At 39.3% G+C, this 19,879-nt stretch overlaps 1 protein-coding gene across 3 annotated transcripts in view; it reads left to right on the top strand.

The window, feature by feature from the left end:
- ELMO1 (engulfment and cell motility 1) overlaps positions 1-19,879 on the top strand; it is a 323,193-nt gene that overhangs the window by 94,164 nt on the left and 209,150 nt on the right. For all 3 annotated transcript variants that reach the window (XM_030008954.2, XM_030008955.2, XM_030008956.2), the window contains 2 exons: positions 9,539-9,574; positions 17,363-17,462. In XM_030008954.2, coding sequence (XP_029864814.1) covers positions 9,539-9,574; positions 17,363-17,462 — 136 coding nt within the window. The remainder of the gene's footprint in view (positions 1-9,538; positions 9,575-17,362; positions 17,463-19,879) is intronic.

Here is a 19,879-nt window from a genome sequence, read left to right as displayed (position 1 = left end):
GACCTATCCAAATAATTATATTAGCATCAGAAAGTGGGGACAGTATTAGAGGAGGATTGAGCAGCCAGAAATTTCAGGGAAGGGCAGAAACTTCTTTGATGGCCCAGTTTTAGAACAGAAAACATTTTATAAAGATACATTTAAGATATATCTTCACTGTGGAGTTATTTTACTCACCTTTGAGTTACTGTTGTTGAGCCAACCTTGCCTGAATAAGGCTATGATGCAACCATACAGGTGAGAGAACCCTAATGGCTTGGTGCTGCTAAGAGAAGGTCCAGCTCCCACCCTCTTCTCCCATTCCTTGTGAGTTAACCGCCTCTCTCCAGCCCAGTCCTGCTTCTTTCTGGAGCCTGGTTCTGGTGTCCAGATGCTTAAAGCCAATCCAGCTTGTTAACTTGGTTGCAAAGTTTTGTAGTTAGTTTTCTGCTTGGTTTGGGACTTGAAGAAGCAAGAGAGGAAGCGGGCATGAGTGGATGCAGAAAAGACCCTTTTTTGTGGCTACAAACCATTACACTGGCCTAGGTGCATCATTGAGCCACAACCTGAGAGCAGTCATGTTGTGAAATAGCGTGAGAGTGCCTGTTTCTGTTCTGGTATTGCAACCTGGAGACTTGGCACTAAGACTCTGTGGGGGTCAGAGGGGATGGGACATACCCTGTGGGGTGGCTGCTGCTGCGCTGCAAGGAGCCCCTCTGTGTGCTTTCCCAGCTGCCTGTGGGTTAACGCAGCTGAGGACAGCCCTGCATCAGTAATCCCAGGCTGAGTGGTGCCTCTGTTCACGGTGTGGTGCAGCTGTGCTAGAAATCGATGAATTTTGTTAATTCAAGCTTTATTCTCTATTTTCCCCAAAGGGGCAGGCAGTGCTCATTAAAAGTACCATCATGCTCAGTGTAAGGTTGCTCTGAGGTTTTCTTTGCACGTGGGACTCATGTTAGGGGCAGCTCTTAAGTTATAATTTGAGCATGTAATTAAGTTTTAGTGGGCAGCCTCTGGAAAGTGAGACTCCAGCTTTTTATATAACTTTCACCGAGGAAGAGGCCTATGCTTTAATTATAGTTGGCTTTATTTATTGTGCTACTTATTATTTCAGTGAAGCTGATGACTATAAAAGTACAGTGACCAGAGTAAGAGAATGTAAATCCCTGGGTTTCTAGTTACCTCTGCTTCATTTTGCTGGTGTTGAAAAGAAGTAGTAATATAAAAAGAACTAACAGTGTTTCCTAGTTAATTTTCCATATGTTGTATTCCTGAATATTGAAGAAAATTAGAATGCATTAGAGAATAGCCTTTCCAGCTTCTTACTGTTAATATAGCTTGAAAAATAACAAATTGAGAGAGGTTTTTTTTTATTTTGCATATGTTTTCAAAAGTGGTTTCAATACTATGTGTAGGTACCATAATTTGGGCCAGATCTCCTTGAGTGCCTGCTGCTTAGAGCAAAGGAACTGTAGATGTGTTGTGTACTGGGACAAAGCTATAGGGGCTGGTGGTACGCAGATTGTAGGTTGCATGGGGCCCTGGTGAAACGGAGAGTACATCTTGTCTATATGAATATATTTACATTGGCAGAGATGCAACATGTCTTAGAAACTGTCCGCATGTATCTCAATCCTGTTGATTGAGATGGCTCATCTTTGTTTTTCCTCCAGGCTCATTCTTGCTTCCAGAGCATGCTATGAGTCTCTTATTAACTGAAGAAAAAAAAAGAGAAAGAACCCCCTTGTTTTTATGTTTATTTTTAAGGTTTGGGTGACCTATATATTATAGCAGAGACTGCAAGACGAGTTAGGTCATGAAGAACCAGTAAATGCTTATTCCATTTTATAATTGTCCATGATGTCCAATCATTTCTCAGACTCTGCATCTGTATCACCAAAGAGGGGTGTGGGTGTGCACACACACACAGTTATTTACGTTTTAAGAGACTTTTCAGAAAGAGATTTCCATAGAGCTTCTAATGCTAGTTTTTCGTTTGAAGCCCAGTTTGTGCCTAATTAAGGGGAGTTGAATATGCAGTCCATCTGGTTGGATGTACAGACAATGTAAAAGGGAAATGTAAGGGTGTGCTGCTTCTGCTCCCTGCCCAGAGTGCAATGACTTAAAATGAGGCAGAAGGAGAGCAGTGCTAGAGGTCCTAGTTACCATAATGACCGAAGAAAAATGTGTTTAGGTACCAAACTGGAAGAAGTGATCATGTCTCTGTCTGAGATAATGTAGTTCACTTGTTCAGAGCTGTATTCCAGAGTCTAGCCCAGAATTAATATTTGAGAAAATCATGGCTGTATAGATAGTTTTACTGATGTAGAAGACGACTGGTAAAGATGTGGTGTTTTTTTTTTCTTGATGTATCAGAAGAGTCGTGTGACTGGGACAGACTCTGAGCCTTCCTTAAAAGGAAAAAAACCCCTCATAGTCCCTTATAAAGTAAGAAAAGGAAAATTTAAGTCACAAACCATAAATACTGAAAGACCAAAGAGTTAATAAAAGGAATTAAAATTTATTTTTGTCATTACCAGTAATAACAATAATCTCATGACGGGGAGGAAAAGGTCTATGCAGAATTTTCAGTATTTTTCTTTTATTGGCATTATCACAGTCTCTGTCACTTGTCATTTGGCTGAAATAACATGCAGGTTTTGCAAAAACTGAGACTATGCTAATCCTAGCTGTCTTGGCAGAAACCAGAATTGTTTCTGCTGCTGTTGAGAAGGTTGTTCTTCAGAGGTCTGCTTCATCAATATGGCTGTGCTGAGCAGCTTTACTGTAGTAGTACAGCCGTGGCACAGGAGCATGCTAGTCAATGCTGCTCGGACGTGGTTGCAGATAGCCTGCTTTTAATTTTAAGGGAGTTGTAATTGCTTAGCGCACTGACCGGAGAGGAAAAACTTGCTTTAAATTGGGATGGTTGTTAAATTTTGTCATCTTTGTATTGGAAATAATAAATGCAACTAGATCAGGTTCATATAAACTTCTAAATAAAAGTGTATTTGCATGGTTTTTGACTGTAGACTAAGAGGAGTCTTCTATTTGAACACATGCAGTTGCAGAGTTGGCTGCTGTACAGCTGGAAGTCTCTGAGGCAGCAATTGTGCATGCTTTAAGGACAAATTGTATTGTTCAGTGAAATTCTAGCTCTTGGCTTGTCTTACAGAGATAATGCTGTATACCAGCCCAGTGGAAAATGAAGACAGATTGGTTTGGAGTTTTTCCGACTTTAACATGCTTTTTGGGACAGTTGCTCACATACCTGCTAATGGTTTTTTCCATCCCAGTCTGATGAGTATTTCAGTAGTGCTGTCAAAACACTTAAGCAGCCCTTGCTCACAGCCACTTGTTCCCGTCCTGCTTCATCTGAAGGGTTACGCCAGTACTGTTTGTAGCAAGCTGGACTGGAAAACTGATGTAGACTATTAAAGGTGACAGTAAAGGCTACTTTTAATACGATATTCCTTAACCCAGTTCAGTTCCGTGACTGAGCTCACAGTGCTGCCCCAGAAAACAGTTGTGCAAGCACAACTCGCTGGGTAAATGGAAAATGAATTTTCAGAAGATATGAACAATGCTAAGCTAGTAGTGAAACGGGGAGCCAAAGGAACCTTAGTAGATATAGTAGATATATGGATGTAGATAAGAACTGTTTAATAATTATCTAGCTTATAATGAAGTTAAAGAAATTTCAATAGAGGTAGACGTGGCCCAAGAGGATGAGAAGTGGTGCTTAACGTTTGCATTGTTGGCCCAAGAGGATGAGAAGTGATGCTTAATGTTTGCATTGTTGAGGCTGGCTGGGGCAGGAGATAGTCCCTGATAAGAAGCAGCAGTCGACCCCAAAAACCTGCCAAGACCGGCCTTGTGACTTTTGGAATTAATTTTAATATGAAGCGGGGATAGATCATGCCTATGTATAGGCGTATTGCGAAACTCCATGTATATGTAACGCTTGACTGTATAAATTTGAAGCGAACTGCCGAGTCAGGCGCACAACTTTGGTGGGACTACCCCCCCCCCCCCCCCCCCCGTGCTGCCCAGCACTAAATAAACATACCTACTTTACAATCTCACTGATTGTGGAGTCTGTTTCCACACGTCAGTAGGTCTTTGCCACTAAATAAAGTAGTCCTTTTCCACCCTTCCTGGCTACTGGCTGTGTAGTACCTGCTCCCTGTCTTGGTCACCTCCAATGCTTGTCTGACTCCTCAGTGATCCAATTCAGTTTGCTAATCTGTCAGAAAATAAGCTAGCCGATGGAGGGAAGAAAATAATTTGTATTTTTGACAGCACTGGGCTGTTAGACAGGCTCAGCCATTCCTGTGAAGCTTCACCTGAAAGCATAGATTACTTAATTTGACATTGCTGCCAAAATCAGTTCTTGTCCAATGGGCGTTTTACGCAGTCTTCATTTCTTAGTGCTTCTGTAATGTCGGGAGAGGGTGACTTGTCTATGAGGCAAAAATCCAAAGAGTATATAAAAACAGGTAATCCTGTTAGACCACTGTGGAGATGGTAAAGACAGGAGAATGAGAAAGGGCTGCAGCCCCCTCTTTCAGTGCAGTTCCCATAAAGGAAGAAAGTGGAGTAGGTTTTCTTTGTGGGGTGGCTTGCTTTGTTGGTTTATTTTTCTTCTGCTTGCTCTGTTTTGGGTTTGTTTTCCCATCAAGTCTTCAGGCTTGCATTCTACCCTCCCTCTGAGCACACACAAGCACAATTTCTTGTATATCCTTTATGTATGCGTAGCACACACTGTATGTTTTACATAAAAGCCTAATCGTGCAAGATTGAACCATCAAAAATCACATCTTTGGAGGGAAGAGAGGGAGAGTTGCTGCTCCTTGCACTCCCCCCATCCTAAATGCTTTTTCTCCAGGGTTGTTTTTCTTACTTTGCTTGTGTTTAAGAATATTAGCATATAAATGACCCCTGCTAAGTGGTGATATCAACACCTTGTTGACAGGAACAGGGAAGAGGAGAGGAGACAGTATTACTGGGTTTTGTTTGGCAACCACTCTTGTAAAATGTGATAAAAAGTAATTCCAGCAGTGGATTTATATTTCCAAATGTTCTTCAGAGTACCAAGCTGGGCAAAACTAATTTTTTGTTTTGTTTTTAACTCCAGACAAAAGTGTAGTATTTGAGGAACCAGCAGAAATAAGGAGAAGAGCTTAGAATCTCCACTTCTGCGACTTTCCAGGATGTTTTCATCTCTTGCACTGTGGTGGCTGTGGGATGTTGTAGTGGCTGTGAGGAGTGGGAGTGCTGCCGCATAGCTTAGTAGTAATTTTGCAGATTTCATCCAAATAATTTATTTATTCAACCTCCTGGCCAGAGTGTTTCCCAGACTTCATTTGTATGTGATAGCCACACCTGATACAGACAGAAGCCAGAAATATGTACTCCTGTGTGTTTGTCTTGTCATATTTCTAAACACTGCCTGTTATCCAGAATGTGGACTATTCTTGTGTTTGCCTGAAAAGCAGTAGCCAAATACCAGTTTAATGTGGTTAGCAGGTCCTTCATCCACCATCCCATCAGTTTTTCTTTAGAGGAGGAAGTTTTTGTGAACATCTTCCACCTTTGCTAATAATGGCCCTCAGCGGGGCCATACTGCATGAAAAGCTTTTGTCCTCAGTGGTATTTTTATCCTACTCTGCATGTGCTTAAACAGTGCGGGCTTGGAAAAGTTGATTGTGGTGAAGTGGTGCGACTGCTTTAGCTCTTGGCTTGGTTAACTCTGGTGGGTCCACGCTGGCTTCCACACTGGGATGACATTTTAGTTGTTCTCCCCAGTGCAGAGAAGCCCTTACTGTGCACTGGGTGTTACCCCACCTGGGGTTTAGATTTGGGGTATCTTTGGTCCTTGTATAGCAATTTTTGACATGAACAGATAGGAGTTGATCTGGTTGGGTCCTTGCTAAGCTAGTGTCCGCTGGAAGCTGCTCGTGACCTGCAGTATAACCTGCAGTATTTGAGTAAGTATTAAGTCTGTGTGGTTTGGGGAAGTCCAAAGGGAACTGCTGCTCCTTGGGATTCAGCTGGAAATGTATCACAAAGTTCCTTTGAGGCCAAACAGGGAATGTGTTATGGTAGCAAAATGTCTAAACTGGTAACTTGTTGTTATTGTTTGTTTTGCATTATGTTGGCATTTGTTTTGAGGTTTCTCCCTGTATAAAAGATGCTGTCTGTTTTTGTTATTCACCACTCTAGTATCTGAACCTTTCACAAACACTATTTAATTTGCCCTCAGAACGATTGTGTTTTGGCCATGATTTTGTTCCCAACTGTGCAAGTGCAATTGAGGGATGGTTTCTTAAAAAAAAAAAAAAAAAAAGTATTGAGCTAATTACAGTGTCTAGATCAGTAAGGCTTTCGGCATTTTTGACCATACCTGTGGTAATTCACCCAGGAAGCGTTTTACAGAACTGTCTGGTTGCTACCACATAGTCAGCACTCTAGAAGAAAGAGCAGTTACATATATATAGAAAGAGGAAAGCTGGTGAAGGTGGCAGACGATACTTGATCCTTTCCAGGCTGACTTGCTGGAAGAGTTAGCTTGGCTACTTCTTCAGTGGTAACTTTAGCATGGTCTGTGGGTGAATATGAGAGGAACTCCTGCTCATGCCAGGTCCTTCTGTATTAGGTTTTTGCTTTGATGATGGGGTGAAAATAGCACTCACACCTTTAGATAACAGCCTTCACCTGTTCAGTTGTAAAAGTCTATGTATAATCATCCTGTACCATGTTGCCGCAACATTGCGTGTCCTAGATTGGTTGCTGCTCTTATCACACTTCCCAAAACAGAGATTAGTAGAAATTATTCTAACACAGTGGTTATCTTTCCTCTGAAGTCAAAATTTGCTGTCTTTGTATTGCTTCACCAGAAAATTCCTTTATGATTCAATTGTTTCTCCATATTATTCTAAATTTATATTTTCTTGTACATTGCACATCTTCTGACCTCAAGTTAACTGATTGCCAGTTAACTCAAGATAGATAAGAGTTCTGTAAAAGCTAAGAGACTCACTGTCTAAATGTTTTGTTCTAGGACTCAGATGTTTGTTCTTTAATCCCTGGGCTCAGTCATGGAGAAAATGCACCTGATTATAGCCTGTTGTGAAAAATCTCTGACAAAACTGAGTTTCCCCTTTGAAGTGCTACCAGTTTGCAAACACCATGCTTGTTTCTTTTTGATGTCAGACAGGCACAGCACCAATTTCAAGTTTACTTGTTGCTTAGCCAAAGCCTGCACCTGGATGAAAAGCAGCTATTTTAAAAACTGGGCTCAGAAGGATGCTATGAAGTTTTGCTGGCATGCGCTGCATAAGGTTGCTTGGATCCATGCACATTTGGGAGATGACAAAACCCGTTTGTGGTGGTGGTTGTTCTTGTTAGGGTTTAGCAGAGTCTGCTGCAGCAAGGAAGCGCTCTGTTTGCAGAAGCTCAGGAATGACATTCTGCTGAAGTTGGGATCTCCTACTGTGGGAAATGCTTTGAAGTTTTCTGCCCCTAAAAGCACGTTGAGGGTAGTTTTCTCCCCTTTTCAAGATGCTCTGATCATCAGGGTGCTTTTTGTTTACTCATTGTTACTGGCTACACAGATAGCTGTTGTAGCATAAAAGAATCGAAGCGTGAAATCCCAAGAACAAAATCTTGTCACTTTTCTCATTTGAGCTAGGCTGTAGCCCAATCTGTGCTTTGATACATGGTAAACTGTGCCATCATTACCTTCAGGCATGAGTATTGCAGCTCACAGCTAGCAAAGAAGGATTTCAAACCACTGTTCCTGTGATGTACTCTCTGTGTTTTCTCCCCTGATGGTTACACAAGCCAGCCCAAAAGCTGCTCTCCCTGAGACTGGTCCTTCTTGAAAAGATTCTGTACATAGACTCACGTGGTCTCTGTAGAAAGTGCAACATTACTTATGCATAAACAGAATGGAAAATGCAAGGTGGGGGAAGTTACTGCTATACCAAAAGGAAAAAAAAATAAATAAAATCTAGCCAGGTTCTGGGAGAGAGTTGAATCAGCGGTTGGAGAGCTTGGAGTGCTAGAGCTGTTGTGGGCTGAACGACATGGCAGCAAGTGCAAAGGGGGAAGACCTGGGGAGAAGGGGACAGGGAGGAAGGAGGGACCTCTTTGTTTTCCTTTTGAACAGGAGTCTGCCCAGTGTGGAGCTGCAGCCAACCCTCTGAAATAAAACTGTGAAATAGATTTAGGAGACACAAGAAGGGGTTAAGTAGAAGATGAAATTTTTTTGTTTGTTTGTTTAAGTGGTGTTTTAAAAACAATTATTTATCTTGGATACCATTTTTACCATTGATAGCCTCTTTCTTCAGCTCGCTTAGTAGCATAATCAGCAGTTCTGAAGCCAGTTCTTAGCAGGAGGATGACTTGCAAATTGTGATTAGTGGGCTACAGCTTTCAAATGCACTTATTATTTGTCCCCCCTCCTCCCCCCACCTTAATATTTGGCTTCCAGTTTCCTGAATATAGTAATATGATGCCATAGCTTCTGGTTTACCAATGAGACACAACAGTGTATATCTTGGGGGGGAAAAATAGGAAGCGCCTAAAATAAAAAAACCTTGTGGGGTACGTGAGACCTCTTGCTGCAACTAGGAGCCAAGTGTTTTGAAAGCTACTAGGAAAGCAAGAGAATCACACTGAAGTTTGGGCGTGTAGCTTGGCCTCTTAGAATCGGAATCAGTAAGTGACATTCTTATGCAGGTCATTGTCTTTCTCAAGTGGGTTGATTCAGCACCTTAGGTCTAGGCATGTCCATTGGTGTGTGAATTTAAAGAGCAAAAGAGCTATGAGTGAGCCTGCACATTCTGTTGGAATAAGACTGCTGCACTGTGTTTATGTGTCATGGAGCTGGTGCAAGATAGTTCTGAGTTGTTGAGTAAATGCGACCCTGTGGTTAAAAACCCAGGGTAGATTTTTTGCCTCCCTTCGAAGTCAACGGAAAACTTGTCCCTGACTTCAGAAGGTCAGGTTTTTGGTCTGTGTTGGTCCTAACTACACAACAACTTTCAACCATGCTGACAACTCTGACATCAGTATTAGTGATGGAGACTAGAAGTAAATAAAAGAGATTTTCAGGAAACGGACTACATGTCATAGCAACAAGACAGAAAATGCTTAATGTGTAAACCTTCATTGTTTTGTACCAAAGACTTCTTTTACACAAATACTTAACTAATTTAGGATGCCTAGACATGCTTTAATGGTCAAGAGAAACAGGTTTTTGAGAAATCTGATCTATCTCCCCTATTAACTGTCTTTTCTCTTCTGCTTTTTTCCTAACAGAAGTTAACACAAGTATTCTGAACAAATATTTGGAATTAATTTTGAATGTTCTTTACCAGTTACTGAACTGTTTCTGTTCATAGCAAATTGTTAGTGATTTACTGCCTCTTACTGTGTGTCTGTCTTTGAATTTTATTAATCAAGCATGGGGGTGTGTGTGTGCTGTGTATGTGTAGGTAGAGTACAGATGTTTTAAAGTGTGTCTCCTCACGTGCAAGTTTTAATTTTGCAGACGATATCAGAAATTGCAGAAGATAATGAAGCCCTGGTAAGAACCTGATTAGATCATCACCTTGCACACTACCTCTTCTTTTGCATGACTGAGTTCAGGCCCTTGTGCTAATCTTTATATGTAAATACAACTGTGCATATTCATTCAGCAAGTCTTCAACCCTCTCTGTTTTCTGCTCTTTGATGCTTGTTAAAATTTTCTGATGAAGCCTTTTTTGCTTTGCTTGTGGAATGAGTGCTTTGTTTCTGTAACTTCTGTAGGGGCTTCTACTATTCCTGAAGTAAAGGCTTTTGTTTTGTTTTTTTAATTTAAGCAAACAATTTCCCGCCTTCCCCAATTCCCCTCTTAAATTTGTCTGGCTTATGTGGTTGGTAGTAGGCAACTTTAATTGTTGATGTTAGTGAGATGAAAGTAAGAGTCATTGTGCCAGTTTGAATTCCTATTATTTGCTGGTCCTAGGTAATGCTAATTGTTGCAGTTAACTGCATAAAGGAAAGCTGCAATGTAGTAAAGGGCCTCATATTAGAAAGTTCAGAAGCATGCTTATTTCCCTCATAATTTTGAATGGAACTCTGTGTGCTTCAAGTTAAGCACAGGCTTCATAGGCTTTGATAAATTGAGACCCCAAGAGATACTCTAATATCTTGATTGGCTTGCAAATTTGGCAACTCAAGTATAACTAAAACCCAAGGAAGCAAAAGAATAATTAATCAGTTAACCGTACATCTGTTACTCTGAGAGCTTGATGTGATTTACCGTGCAGGAAATGCAGCTCCCCGTCTGAATCCATGATAAATCATACTTTCACAAATCTGCTGTAAACCAAGTTCTAAAACGTTCATTTTTAAATCATTGCCTAATAAATAGATTAGACAGTAAGAATAAATTTGGCAGGAAACAGATCCTTCCTGTATGTTTGCTTTCTGAACCTAATGCAAAGTAACTTGTTTCATAATAGAAGAGTTTAGATTCTGAGGAAAATGATTAAAATGGCATGAGGCTTTCAGAATTCTTGGCAGCATCACCTCTGCTGAGACAAGGTACCACCTGTGCCTTTAGACGGTGGGTTTTTCCTCACTGCTGTGAAAATAGTTCTATGTGGAAGAATAGTTATACTCCTTCAGCATCTCTTTGCTTCTGAATTCTGTTACCCTGTAGGCTTCTCTACATTAAATTATGTGATTGTCCTCAAGACAGTACTAAAATACTGACTTACAGGTGCATTGCACCCTGGTTTTAGAACCTGATCATACTGATCATCTGGCTTGCTTTTTTTTTTTTACACAGTTTAGTTTTGTTTACTCGTGGGAACAAGGCACTACACATTTTAAGAGTGTAGTGTTCTCACTACACATTCTTATTGATCAGTGTGGATATAGCACGTCAGTGGATACAGTAGTAAAAAAAGTGTATGTGACTAAAGTTTATTCTAACTTTGGAAGTTAAATTGTGCCAGTAGAAGCTTCAATTTACATCAGGATACACAGTTTAGTATTTTGATTTACATCAGTAGTATGTGAAATGATACCATTAAAATAACACAGATTCTTGAGTTTGGGACTCAAGATACCAGAGCCATTGGTCAGGACGTGAAACCAATAGTTCTGGCAGCTGGCCTGTTTGTACATTTTGAAGGTAAGGTGTATGCACTAGTGCTCTATGAGTGTAGTTATTGAACATCCTGACTATTTTTCACCCGTGTATTAATGGGAAGAGGTCCAATGAAACAAGAACTATAAACCACTCCCCCTCAGAGCTTGATATAATGAACTAAACTAAAACTTTGCAACCTCTACCTGCTATCTTCTTGACTAAAGAAATGTAAAGAAACCAAATGCTAATTAAAAAAAAAGTTACTTTTGATTTACAGGATGATATATTTCATAAAGTGCCAGTATTTCATTTTATCTCTGGTAGCTTGCACATGTTAGCCTGACTTAATTAAATTCTGATTTTCAGAGAAGCCTGTTTAATAGCTTTCTCTGCTGAAGGAATTTTTTCTTCTAAAATGTGAGTTTCTTTTTCTCTGTCTTTTCAGTTTTAGGGGTTCCCATTTTGTTATGTTGGCTAATAATTGGATTTTTTAAAAAATATAAATAATTCCCATGAAACAGCTCTATTAAGTGACCTTTGCATTGCAGTACTGAATTGTAGTCAAACCACGCTGATTAGAGAGTGATGTTTTTCCTGTGTAGTTAGTTATTCCTGGTCTGTTAAGAAAAGCTGGTCCACTTTAAGGAAATTACTATGTAATGAGAAAAACTAGGAATTTAAAAGATGGGGAATAAGAGAAAAGGTAATTCTAATCACATCTGCATGAAGAACCAGTGTGTAATAGTTCCTCTGGGCTAGTTTCCCATGCAGACAAATGCTTAATGTACCTCAAAGTGGATTTAGTCATACGCCATAAGAAGAGTATCTACACCTGGATTTATTCAAGAATAGTTACAGTTCTGTTTAAAATTTGCAGCTTGTTTTCTTTAATCAGAGTTAATTTTCAAGCTTAGAGAAGCCCTGATACCAGGGTTACAAAGCTATTTCAGATTTTTGGAATGCAAGTGGCTTAAAATCAGTAGGGCTGATCCCTTGTAATGAACGCAGTGAAACTGTACCGCAAAGAAATATTTTCCACGGTGCTTGGCACCATGCAAAAAAAAAAATCTGTGTCAACTGCAGTGTAGCAGTTAAGTGCATTTTCTGTAGTCATCTAGAAAAATAGGGGCAGGTGCCCCGCATATTGTTCAGTCATTTTCAGCTGTACTGAGTAAGTACCAAATAGGTGTGAATTGCTCTTGGTTTGATTTGATGGTGGCTTAGCTTCACCCTTGGAAAGGTTACTTGAAGAAACAAGGTGGTGTAGAAGCAATGAAGAGGAGCCATAGCAATAAAAAAGATACTTGTTCATACTGTGCTTGCAAAGCATCCTGCTGCATCATCAGTTTTAGACTTACTTAGGTTCTTGCCCCCATGGCTTTTCCAGAGCTCTTGTCCTCTGATGATTAGATATATTCTGCTCCCCTGTTTAAATTTATTCATGGCCATTTATCCTTGACAACTCTAACTTAAAAAGCTGTTCTTACTCTTTGATGTTGACCTCAATAACGTCAGGCCTTTCAGCTGCCCAGTATTAGTCTGTGAGCACAGTTGCTGAATGATAAGGGACTTAAAGTTAACCGATTCTTCAACTCCTGCATTTGGTATTAGGCTGCTACTCTTGTTGCCTCTTGCCCAGTTAAAATTGTTTCTTTGCTGCCTTTCCTCTGCACAATTAGAGATCAGCTTTGCTTCTGTTTTGCCCATGAAAAAAATGCTTTGTGTAAAGAAGTAGTGTCTTTGGTTTCTAGTCCTAATGGGCTGGTGGCTGTATCCTGGTTGTGACAGGCAAGCAACAGTTAATTTCCAGGTTCTGCTATATTATATATTATATTTTACCATATAAAACATGAGACAGTCCACCTAGCTTTATAAAAGCTTATATTGCTTTTTTTTTTTGTTACCTGATGACAGCTGAGCCTGACTAATTATCTCAATTTAAAGAATCATTTAAACAGCTGAATATTTTTCTGTCCTCAATAGCAATAAAATGTTCTTTTTGGTATGTGTGTTAAACATGGATTGAGATTCCCTCCCCGCCCCCCCCAAAAAAAACCCAAACAACAACCATCTAGGGGATTTGGGTGCTCAAGTCCCATTAATTTATTTCAATAAGAAATCCAAATTGCTTTAGGCATCTTTCAAAATATCAGCCATAGTTCTATATATACATCTGAGGATTACTTAGCACACATGATAAAAAGATGGTTTAGTATGTAGAAATGATACTAGGAAGGCAGGTGAGAGACAGGTGTGGTGGTCAGGGTCACACACACATTCCTGTCATTTTTATTTTTAGGAAAGAAAAGCTAATATCAAAACGTGGAGTTTTTTTTCTTCATAGTTTCTAAAGGTAAGAATGCAGAAGATTCTTAGGAATGTAAATTAACAGGCTTTGACCTGGTATTTCTCTAAAACCTAGAGATGTGAAATGCAACTGTTGACTTACTCTTCAGCCAGGTGTGTCGGAGGGGTTGAGGTTTACAGACTGTGGATCAGACCATGGCTGTCCATCCATACCGCAACAGCTCATGCTGGGACGGCTGATGGCCTTGCAGACCACAGCTTTCTGCTGCTTAAGAGGCTTTTGCTGAGAGCTGCTGTGGGTGAGGAAGTGCTTCATGACCAGCTCACCCATCCTCACCACAGTGGTTGGAAGAGGGGAGTCAGGCGCCAGAGAATGGGGGAAACTTCACCAGCTGTCCCAGTGTAAGGTGTCCCCACCTAAGAGCCAGAGACCCGAACAGCATTCCAGAGGGATTGTACAAGTAGCTTGCCTGAGAGCATAGATCATTAAAATGTTAGTGTTAGTGAGATACGAAATTGCAGTTACACAGTGCACCTTTCTGATCGTTTTTCCCCTCTTGCTGTGATGACACACGATAAAAAGCACCTTTGTAAGGAATTACCTTCAAACTATGAAGTCATTTTGCCAGAGCAGCAAGGGTTTGATATTTACAGAACTGTTGTGCCTTGTGCTGTGGATTAGTCTAACAAAGATTTTTATAAAGAAAGAGGCCCCATTATTTTTCAGACTTTTTCTATGACTAAAACAGTTACTAAGATTTTGAATTAAACAGCTCCTACCATGTATTTTCTAAGATTACTATTTTTATGAACAAGCTTCAATTCCCTTGAAATTTCTAGCATCTATTCTGTCTGCTGCTCTTAATAGCATAAGTGCATCTGTGCATGTGTGTCTTGAAGTGTATTGCTTGGAAGTCTATTTCTACCTATCTGCTTGTGTTTAAACACATAACAATGAATCAACACCACTCCCTTCCCCCTCCAGGTACTTTAAGCCTTATCTTGCTCTAGTTACTCTGGAGATTGCTTTCATCTCTAGCTGTGCTGTTCCTAACGCTTATCCTTTAAGCCTGGCTTTTGACTTTTGCAATGCCACTTAGTGTATATATGTGTGCGCAGGTGCATATGCATAGCTGTATATTTAAAAAATACATACTATGTATGTGTGATGCTGCATAATATAGAAAGTTGGGAGTATTTCTTGCTGCTTGATTAGTCCCAGTGTTGCACCTCTTCCATTAATTATTTGAAGCATTGTCACTGGAGTAAAACCTGGTGGGGTGTCTGATCATTTTAAGTTGAAAAGTACTTTCACCTTCTGGATCCCAACAGTTGTATCATTGTCTCATCTACTAACCCCAGGTTTATACCAGTAATAATAAATTAATTATTTAATAAATTAATTAAGTATTAATTAATACTTACAATACTTACAATAAATTAATACCAGTATTTTCAGCTCTGTTAACCCAGTTTCCCCTCCAAAGCTGTGGAGGAGGCTGCATTAATTGGCAGGATTAATTAGTAGTTTTGGTGAGAAGAATAAATGAGACTGTTGAATTCAGGTTAGTTTAATTCCTTTACATTCCAGCCACTGCTGTTCTGAAGGTGAATATCCATATGCAGGTTTAATATAATTTAAGTAATCCCTCTAAACTATACCCATTGTTAATGGGGATTAGCTTTCATGTACAGTTAGTTTCTAGAAGAGTATTTATGTACTAAATACAGGTTAATTGACTAAACTTTTAAACAATATATGAGGAACTCCAGGGGAGATAATTTATCTGCTTAGTTTAATGCTGGGAGAGATATTTTTATCTACGTTTCAACCTATATGGCCTATCTTTTTGTAATTTTTTTCTTTCATTTGGATCTAATTTAGTCTAGCTTCTTAAAATACCAGAATTCCATGTGTTTGTGGCAGTATTCTGTCATGAAGATGCATGAGAATTTGGTACAAGTTTTTAGAAGGAAGCTTTTCCTAGGGATGCTGTGTTTTATTTGTAGGTTGATAAATAACCATTTTATGTAAAAGGAATGGATTGGGGAAAATGACAGGACCAGAGCTGATTAAATATCCTGCAGAGTCTTATTGTCATCTTGTTATGAAATCCTTGATTATTTGGAATGCTAATGATGACATTTTAAATCTAATTTAATTCTTAAAAGATTTGCAGTATTAAAAAAGAAGCAAACAAAACTGATCCCCTATCCCCCCCAAACAAAGCCAAAAACTTCCAGATCATGTATTTGCTGAACAAAATACTCTTCACAGAATTACAGTGGATTTTTTTGAAGACACTGTATTTTTCTTGTTTGATCTTTGGTGTAGTTTTTTTCATCTTGTCCTAAATAATCAAAGGGTATCAATGGATACCCTTACTTACTGTGGAAGAGAAAGGTGTGGGGGTGTTTTGTTTTGTTTTGTTTTTTACTCACAAAATGTCAAGAATGGCAAATTTATTTTTAGTGGAGGGCATCTGTGGAGTTTTGATGAACAAGAGCTCCTTTCTTAAATGAAGGGGCCGCTAAAGGCTGCATCTCGCCATCAGAAATCCCTAAATGGCAGATTATATCAAATCCAGTAAACTGGCTATTGGAGTTGCTACATGAAACTGATTTTCTGCCTTATTTCTCTGTACTGCTGTAAACGTCTTCCATCTGAGTGGATGTTCACTTATTGTGGTGGATTGGTGCAGGACAATAGGAGAGCAAATCACAGAATAAGGATTACCAATTACATTGCTTAACTACGGCTATAGTGTTAGACTCAGGTTTTCAACATACTGAGCATTGCGGTTCCAATCTGACAGGTTTTTTTCATTTTATCTTTTTATTAGATAAGCTGTTGCGTTAAAATCACTGGGACTATTCATGCTGTTTAGATTGATTGTATGCTTATCCTTGTTAATGGCTTAGTGGCAGAGTACCTTGCAGGCGGTTTAGCATGCCCTTAAAGGTAATACACTGCTTCATTTTGGGCTCTGTGCACTGCTGCTTGTATTGAGTAGTGACCTCATTGAATGGCTGCATTGAAATCGTGATGGCTGCTGACTGTTTGGTGCCCTGACTATACATGGAAATGAAGCTAATCTTTAAAAACTGGTTTTTAACATGGAAAATTCCTGTGCAGCTAGTCAGGTTAGAGCATATTGTTTATGTTGAGATTAAACCCATTTTGAATTTAGCTGGCTTCATACAAAGATGCATTGAATCTCAGATTTACTGGTGTAAATTTACAGGTGTAAAATGCAGTGTAGTGGCCTGCAAACCCTAAACTATTTGAGCTGCATGCTTGGATGAACTATGGGAACTTTGCAATTCCCTTGACACAGTTGCCCATAGATAAATAAAAGGAGATGTATCTTCAGGTTCAAAGAAAGATATTGAAGCATTAATATTGGAAAATCGCTGCTCAATAGAAAATCTCTTCTGGTGCATTTTTAAAATATTTTTGCTTCCTTGTAAGAGAAGGAACAAACAATCCACTAACTTTCTGCCAATCTGCTTGATACAGAGGTACCAAGACATGGCACTTCTGTATGACATTCAATTAGGAGCATTTCCATAAGTTGCTAAGAAAAAGCTCACTTCTGTTCTTCTGTTAAATCTAAACCTCTGAATTTATAAGAGCAATTTAATTTGGATTATCTGATTTCCTTGAGCATTGCATGTAGTGTTCTCCTGGGAATTAGTTCTTCTCTTACAAAATTGCTTTCTTCCAGGTGACTGTTCTTGATGTCCATGCTGAATTGTTTTGGAGACTGTCTGTTGCACGGCCTCTCTTGCTCTTCTGCTACCTCTTAGTCCGTAATTGGCTTAATTTTCCTGCCTTTCCAAAAGCTTCTTGCTGCTTTATTCCCTCGGTCACTGCCCTGCTGCATTACTGGTAAATGTTGTCATGACTCCTGTCTCTTGCAGCTTTGGAGATATGTTGTCCTTTACACTGACTGCATTTGTTGAGCTGATGGATCATGGGATTGTATCGTGGGATACATTCTCTGTGGCATTCATTAAAAAGGTAAATTTGTAATCAATGCTATCTGTTCTATATCAGTTTAAATTTTTGAGGTGAGTCGTGGTTTGTTTGGTTTTTTTTTTTTTTTTTTTCCCCAGGTACATTATTTAGGTCATTGGTCAAAAGGTACATGAAAGTGGGATTAAAGTGCTATTTCAAACTATGAATGTTTGTAGTTGCAGGATCTGGCCCAGCTTCTATGGAAATCAATGGGAGTGAAATGGGATCAAAACTGTATTAGGCTTATTACACAAGAAATTGCTTGCTAAATTACAGTGTGACCTCCCTGGGCAGATACCATGCAGTTAAAGCAAAAATTAATATTTTTGATTTAATGTAAATTAAAATGAGTAATACCATATTTCTTGAAACAAAAACAGCACTGAAGTGTTTCCTCTGGGGGTATGGGAGGGAGAGAAATGAGTTAGTTTACAAATTGAAATTAAGCTGATCTCTACTGATTTATCAAGTTGAACTCTGGCCTCCCTGCATCTTGCAGCTGAGGTCTGTGGTTTTGAAACATATCTTTCCATGATTTGTAGCATTATTTTTTCTTTTCTTACATGTAGAAGATGCACAAAAGCAGCAGAAACACAGGAGTACTCTTTAAGTACAGAGATTTAAGAACAGAGACTTCAGAAAAAAAGTTTTTTTTACTGATTTAACTCTTTTCATTTACCGTGGGGAAAAAAAAAAACCAACCCACACTTCTTTACAAAGAATTTTCAAACCAGATTGAACTCAGAACTTAAGTTAAAGTGCATTTGTACAGGTTCAAAAGATATTAGAGTTACTTCACTAAAATGGTAACAGAAACAGTAATGGAACGAATATAACCTGAGGCAAATATATCTTTGTTTAACAGAGTGTGTCAGAGCAGAGACTTTTAATTTAAATTTGGTTAGAAAATTGCTACCACCAAAGGAAAGTACAAATTTACTTTTGTTGCCAAAAGAGAAAGAAGAATCAATTATGAAAAGAGCATTAGATATTAAAGCTCAGTTTTGGTCATTAAAAATGATGGATGCTATTTGTAAGAAAAATTAGTATAATTGATACGGTTTTTGGACTCTCTTTTTTTTGCCAATCTTGCAGTCTGGATAGATTATGATGATGATTATTGTTATCTTTTCATGGCAAAGGAAATAGTACAACTGTTTTTTAACTGACTTCATGAGTTACAAAGTCAAGCCCAGAATGTCTTATTTGCTAGGGGAGCCTACTAAGAAGTGTATGAAGAAACTTGCTAAAATGAGTTTAAATCAATCTACTTTGTTAGCGACTAAAAGTGATTGTCTTTGTCTAACCTTATCAATGTCTTTTGCCCTGTGGGTGGTATAGTGACTACAGAAGAAAGTGGTGTGTGGACCCGTGTTAATGGCTCATCTCTTCTGTCTGGCACTTCCATAGGTTTCCCCGGACAGTGACCCAATTTTAAAAACAAAAGACACAAACAAAAGCATTCTCACAAAGTATCTATGAAAACCAAAACTGGCGGTAAAAACCAAAAGTGAAACTGGTGGACAAGAAAGGCACCAAGGAGAAGAATAGGACAGTTAGAAGAGAAACAGAAGGACAAAGAATGACAGAAATAGAGCAAAGAGGCACTGGTGTGTCCTGACGTGCCACGCAGTTGGGAGCCGGAACAGCAGAGCCCTCAGTGGGGCTCTGCGGGCAAGGGGCAAACCTAAAGGAGCACCTTTGGACCATGTCTCTCTGGTGGCAATCTACAGCTTTATTCTCACTTGCTTCTCTGACCTTGGCTTTTGACAGGCCACTTGAAGTTGCTGATGGGCTTGCTCAAGTGGTTGACAGGATGGGTGAGGGAGCTGATAAGTTTCTGCTAGCTGAGGAGGAACTTTGCGATTGAGTGCTGCCCTTTGAAGCTGTCTTTCATGTTAAATGGAAGCCAAACTGGAATGGGGAGGAATTAATCTGAACTTTTTTCTTGGTTAGTTTTCTAACTTAAAATGTAGAAGCTGGAGGAGATCTCAAGGGGAACCTCTAACTGCTTCTAATGACTAACTGCTTGGTGTTGGATGCAGTCTCCCTTCCATCCTTTGGGTACATAAAGACTGCTATTCCAACTGCTGCAAATAAGAATTGACACTTTCAAGGAGAGCTTTGTTCCTTATCTTAAGGGAGAATAGCATCATTTGAAAAAACTTCCTTATGATATGTGAGATTCTCTCAAGACCTTTTTCTTGCTTATGACAATGAAGTTTATTTCCAGCTTCCATAGTTGCCTAAAGGATTTGGATGCCCAGTTCTTAGAAAATGTCATGATAATTGGATATGAACATACATTATACAAATTTGGTACTCCCATTTTTAGTTCCTACAAGAGGAGAAATAAAGTTTGTAGTATTGGTTGAGATAGTTAAAAATATCTCTTAGAATTATTTATGTAATTGCTGTTT

Source organism: Aquila chrysaetos, chromosome 3 (assembly GCF_900496995.4).
Source record: "Aquila chrysaetos chrysaetos chromosome 3, bAquChr1.4, whole genome shotgun sequence".
In the NCBI taxonomy this organism is placed as follows: Eukaryota; Metazoa; Chordata; class Aves; order Accipitriformes; family Accipitridae; genus Aquila; species Aquila chrysaetos.
This window is presented reverse-complemented; position numbering and strand designations above follow the sequence as displayed.